Here is a 5434-nt window from a genome sequence, read left to right as displayed (position 1 = left end):
CACACGAAACACTTCATTTACGGTTGCTTTGAAATTCTCACGCAGCTGAGATTGTTCTTAGAACAATCTGATTTTTAATTCACTAACATTTATCCAAGTATACACTTGAGATCAATTTAGTAGATTACATGATTAATTTTTAAAAGGGTCACAATTCAAATCCCCCTTTCTTGTGACCATTTCTTCCACTTCAACTTTTGATTCGAGATCGGGAGTTAGTGTCAATCTAGTGGCAACTTTGGGGTTGAGTTGGTGTCTTTGGTGACCTGAAATCTGAGGGGTGTCTTTCTGATTTTGGGTTTAGGAGGTGGTCCTTTATTATGTGGTGTTTGTTTTGGTGTTTATTTTTAGCGTTCCGCATATATAAGACGCCCTGTTATGTAGTTACTTTTTTATCGATCTTTGTTCGTCTTGTGCAGAGATCTGGTTAATAATATATTCGCTCTTAAAAAAAATTATTTATTAAGAAAAAGAAAATGGATAGCCAGCCAGCCCACCCACATGCCTAAATCAAATGTGTTTGGAAAGTAACCTTGCTGAATGAATAGCCAGCCACCGAGTGAGTCCACTAAGTTGACTGGGTGATTTTTTGTGAGTATAGTAAAACGAATGAGTTGTGAGTAGTGACAACATTATCCAAAGGAACGGGATATGGTGCACAAGTGTCATCACTCTATTTGAGGAAACGATTGACACTAAAGTTTCTGAGGATGAGATAATTCTCCTCCAAAATAAACAACCAAACTAACACACTTCACTCACTCAAACCCTCTCAGATTTCAATCTAATCTTGTCCTTTTTTTCAACTTTTAAGATTACTAAAACACACACACACACAACAATAGTTATGGCTACCAGCAGCATGGCATCAGCAGCTTGTGGATTTATGTTGTCACTTAATGTTGCTGCCACCACAACCTCATCATCAGCAACATCTTCCAGGAGTGCCATGTTGATGTTCCCTATAAAATCCAACAATATTGGTTCTTCTTCTTCTAGACTTGTTGTCAGAGCATCCGAGGAGCCTGCCGCCGGTGCACCCGCCACTGCTGCTGCTCCTCCGGCCGGTGATGCCGCTCCTAAACCCAAACCACCACCAATTGGCCCCAAGAGAGGTGCTAAGGTCAGTTTCTCAACCTTAGAAACTAGTTATAGCATAGATTCATAGTCGGTTATCATCATATTAAGGTAGACAATATCGAATTAAAATATTTAAAAATTTGTTATAAAATATTATTAGGATATAAGTCTAATTAATTGTTGAAATTTGAATCACATTAATCACATCAACATGAATGAAGAAGTGAAGAATATACTAGGTAGGATCCCACTTATTTCATTTGTCAATTGTTAACTTCTAAATTGCACCTATGGTCATAAGATGTGTAACAAGGTAGTTTCTTGCTACAATTATACATTGGTTTGATTTGAATTGACTTATTGTTTATCTGAGCTTTGTAGATTCATAAATGATAGACTAATCATCGATTCGACTATGTAGACTAACTATAGCAAAATTTAGTTTCAACTAACTATAGTCAGTCGAATTGATGATTAGTCTAATAATTTAAACTATGATTTTAGCTTTATGATTATTAGTCTACACGGTGAATATTGTATTGAACTAGCTCTCTAGCAACAAGTTTAGCTTATGATTTTTCCTTTCACTCAACAGGTGAAGATTCTTAGGAAGGAGTCCTACTGGTACAAAGGAACTGGTTCTGTTGTTGCTGTTGATCAAGTTAGTGTCCTCAAACTCATTTTCGAGCAAACCCTTTCAATTTTCTCCCATAATCCGTTGGTAACTAAGCTCTTGTTTCATTGATTTGTCTTTGTTGTGCAGGACCCCAAGACTCGCTACCCTGTTGTGGTTCGATTCAACAAAGTCAACTATGCAAACGTATCGACAAATAACTATGCTTTGGATGAGATTGAAGAAGTTTAATGAGACCAATTTAAGTGTAATTCCAACTCTTGTCATGCTATTGAAGTTACTAGCCTAAGGTTTTTTTTCATGTCATCATAAAAAATTTGTATCATATTATCTCTGTTATCTATGTACCTCTTGATCTCTAGAAACTACATTCAATGTGCAGCTGCTCATAATTTTGATGTTCTCTTGCTTCTGATTTTACTAAAATTAGGCATGTTAATGAAATACTACTAATTAGGCATGCTAGTATGAGTAATTTCCAAAATAGTGGAATCATATAATACACATTGGATGACCCGAGATCGAGCATATATAGTAAAGTTGATGACTGAAAAGCTGGACACCGGCGCGTGGAAGAGCAATCAGATGTTGTTTATCTCATGTTTTTGGGTTCCAATAGATATATCAATCACTTCATGGATTTGATTAAAATGTGCTGTTTCATGAATATAACATGGTTATAAGTGAATAAACACAACTACATATAAGGATATATCCATGATGAAAGCTTATTTTTAATATATGAAGTGATGTCTTTTGCTCTATAAATAGCACAACATACACACTCGAAAAAGACACAAAATTTAATTAATATAATCACCATTTCCTCTCTCATTTTCATACTCTAAACTATCATTCTTTGATTTCTAGTGCATGAGAGCAAGTGAAAGAAATATTTTTCTATAAAATGCTATTGAATGATAGACTTGAAGAGATTGCGCAATTCTCTTCGAAGTTTTCAAAAGCATCATAAAGAGGATTCGTTAGTATTTTACTTCTATGTGCATCCAATAATTATAGATTGGGGTTCCGTATAAAATGAACCAGTAAAAAAATTGGTTCATCATGGACCAGTTTTTTCTTCACCCTTGGGTGCGAATCAAATCAAAAGGTGTGTAATAGAAATGCTATGAAATTTCTTATGTACTTCTAATCAAGTTCCAACAATCTTTAGGTTTGACTATCATTTTATTTGTATATAATGCAACAATTGAAATTGACACCAACACCATAAGTATCATGAATTATGATAGTAAGGAGCAAGGAAAATTGCTCTTCTAGCCCTCCTATATTGCTCCCAGTCCCCTCAAACTGACAAAATTATCCCTAAGAATGTGTTGGACTGTAAAATCCGAAATTGAACAACTTTGGAACCTAGGTTCCGAAATTTCGATTTTTGTGTCTCTCTCACATTCTTCACTAACCCACATGGCTCTTCATCACAAATTTGCATCTTTCACCTCTCTTTTTAAACAGCAAACAAAAGAAAACAACAAATCATGTCAAATAAGAGACTAAATCAAATTAGAAGCAAGAATTTATGAGTCCTAGACATCATATACATATATATATTTTACAGAAAACAGAAAAGTACATGAAAAATATAGCAGAAAATGGCATGCATGGATTTGCTACAATTTTAAGAACCAACCATGACATGAAATGTTCCTATTTTCTTCCTTCTAATAGTTAATTACTTGAAGTTGAACCACATGGATAATTCCAATTAAGTAACTTCAATCATTTGTAAAGCAACTCTTTTCCTCTTCTTCAACATTTTGAATATCATCATCAGCAACATTACCATTATTATAACCACCATCAATAATTTCTTCTTTTGAGCCTATCTCTGATTCTACAATTTTTTTCTTCCCGCCAAGTTCAACTCTCATGACCCAATTAGAATCAGAATGTGTTCCAGCTCTTTGTTGCCACACTCCAATGTTCGGAAGCAAATCTGAAGTTGCCTTCACCTGAAGGAGTTGGGATAGAGGAACATCAATCCCACTAGCCTTGTCAAAGAACTTTTGAAGAATACTGTTATTGAAACTGTCCAATTTTAGGAAGCTTTATTGCATTTCAGGAAGCAAATAAATCCCCAACTGTCCAACTCTAACATAAACAAATCTTAGACGGGACAATAACTAATGTGCCATGACAGTTTGAGGACAAGTTTTTGCCGAACACAAGATATTTCAATAGTATAATATAAACAAACTTTGAGAACAAAGCTCGATATCTTCTATGGTAATGGAGTTTCAAGAAGCAAAATGAAGTTTGAGGAAGCAAATGTTGTTTCAGGAAACCAGTTTGGATTGCAGCTTCCGAGCCTAAGTGAGTTTGGATTGCATCTTCCGAACATAGGCGTTTTCGATCTAATTTTCCGAAGTTGTTTTCGTTAACAAAATAAACTCACAATAAAAAATCAAAAGTGTTCTGGGCCGAGCATAGATGCTCGAGCACCAGAGGATGTCGAACAAATACGCCCCGAGCAAGCCTACCATGAAGAGCCCGCGAGACTTGCTCGACTCTCCAACGGTCTGATACTCTCGCGTATCGTAACGGCCGTAAACCGGAATGATGGGCATTTACTGCACATCTAGGCTCCCAAGCCGTTTTCCGGCAGCTACTTGATGACCATTAATGCCATCAAGGGCCTTGGCCCTACGCTGGGGGCTATATATATGTGACTCCACTTCATTCACAAGGTATGCATATTTTTAAGAAAGAAAACCTACTCACACACAAACTGACTTGAGCGTCGGAGTGCCTGCAGGTACACAACCCCCCTCCGCTCCAACAGGGGTTTCAACCACCTTCAACGCTTTCAACCACCTTCAACGCCGGTGCAGTCGCATTCTCCTGGTCAACACGATCAGTGGCGCCGTCTGTGGGGATCTAGTTTCCCTGTTTTCCCAAACCAAAACTAAAAACTTCCTTCAAAAACAACCACTTTGCGATCAATGGCTGGCGTCAACAACCACCAAATTCCGGAGCACGTGGCGGAGAACAACGCTCAACCAATGGACTACGCGCCGTACAACCCGCAGGACGGCCAGTTCGCCTCCGTTACGGAAGACAGCCAGGGAGGGCAAAACATGCATGATGAGCCCTACAATCCAGAACAACCGCAGATCCCTGTGGCCACCCCGCCACAGGCGACTCCGGCAATGGCTATTCCCCCGGGTGCTCCCGTGCAGGACATTATGGCTGCGCTGGTCAATGCAATCAATCGCCAGTCGGACTTAATCCTGCAGCAAAACCAAAGATTCGAGCAGCAGAACCAAAGGCTCGAATCCCAAAGCCGTCGAATCGACGCAATTGCTGAATCGAGGGTGACGGTGCAAGCCCGCCGAGCTCACCGTTCACCCACACCTGCGAGGAGCAGAACCTTCTCCAGGTCACGCTCACCACCTCGCAGAAGAAGCGAGAGGAGGATGAGTCCGAGGAGAAACGAGGAAGTATCTCGAAACTCCACCCCACCGAGGAGGCACTCCCCTAGGAGGGACAATCCTCCTCGCCACCAAAGACACCGATCCCCGGAAGAAAGGGACAACCACCAAGGCCCCCTCTCCCGTAGGATCCGGGAACTCCCTCTACCGGTCGGTCTCGAAAAACCACCGGCAATGGATACTTACGATGGCTCGACGGATCCAGACGAGCACATCGAGAATTTAGAGGCTCTCCTCGAGTACAGAAATGTACGAGGCTCTATCAAGT

The 5434-nt window shown here is 39.6% G+C and overlaps 2 protein-coding genes across 2 annotated transcripts; one reads left to right on the top strand and one right to left on the bottom strand.

Annotated features, from left to right (window-relative positions):
- Positions 1 to 665: 665 nt before the first annotated feature.
- Positions 666 to 2117, top strand: LOC123887388 (photosystem I reaction center subunit IV B, chloroplastic-like). The gene is made up of 3 exons (XM_045936713.1): positions 666 to 1123; positions 1676 to 1741; positions 1844 to 2117. Exons 1-3 carry the CDS (start codon positions 848 to 850, stop codon positions 1943 to 1945), a joined length of 444 nt encoding a protein of 147 aa, XP_045792669.1. The 5' UTR covers positions 666 to 847; the 3' UTR covers positions 1946 to 2117.
- Positions 2118 to 3450: 1333 nt separating this feature from the next.
- On the bottom strand, positions 3451 to 4355 carry LOC123894985 (ethylene-responsive transcription factor WIN1-like). Its single transcript, XM_045945152.1, has 2 exons — positions 4345 to 4355; positions 3451 to 3763 (listed from the first exon to the last, which is right to left on the bottom strand). The coding sequence occupies exons 1-2, from the start codon at positions 4353 to 4355 to the stop codon at positions 3451 to 3453; spliced, it is 324 nt and encodes a 107-aa protein (XP_045801108.1).
- Positions 4356 to 5434: the final 1079 nt, after the last annotated feature.

Source organism: Trifolium pratense, linkage group LG1 (assembly GCF_020283565.1).
Source record: "Trifolium pratense cultivar HEN17-A07 linkage group LG1, ARS_RC_1.1, whole genome shotgun sequence".
Classification (NCBI taxonomy): Eukaryota; Viridiplantae; Streptophyta; class Magnoliopsida; order Fabales; family Fabaceae; genus Trifolium; species Trifolium pratense.
Note: the sequence above shows the minus strand (reverse complement) of the source record. Positions and strands in the feature narration are given on the sequence as shown.

Coding starts and splice junctions, on each gene's coding strand:
- LOC123887388 (XM_045936713.1), top strand. CDS start 848: ATGGCTACCAGCAGCATGGCATCAGCAGCTTGTGGATTTATGTTGTCA. Junction 1,124..1,675: donor GCCCCAAGAGAGGTGCTAAG/GTCAGTTTCTCA, acceptor TTCACTCAACAG/GTGAAGATTCTTAGGAAGGA. Junction 1,742..1,843: donor CTGTTGTTGCTGTTGATCAA/GTTAGTGTCCTC, acceptor TTTGTTGTGCAG/GACCCCAAGACTCGCTACCC.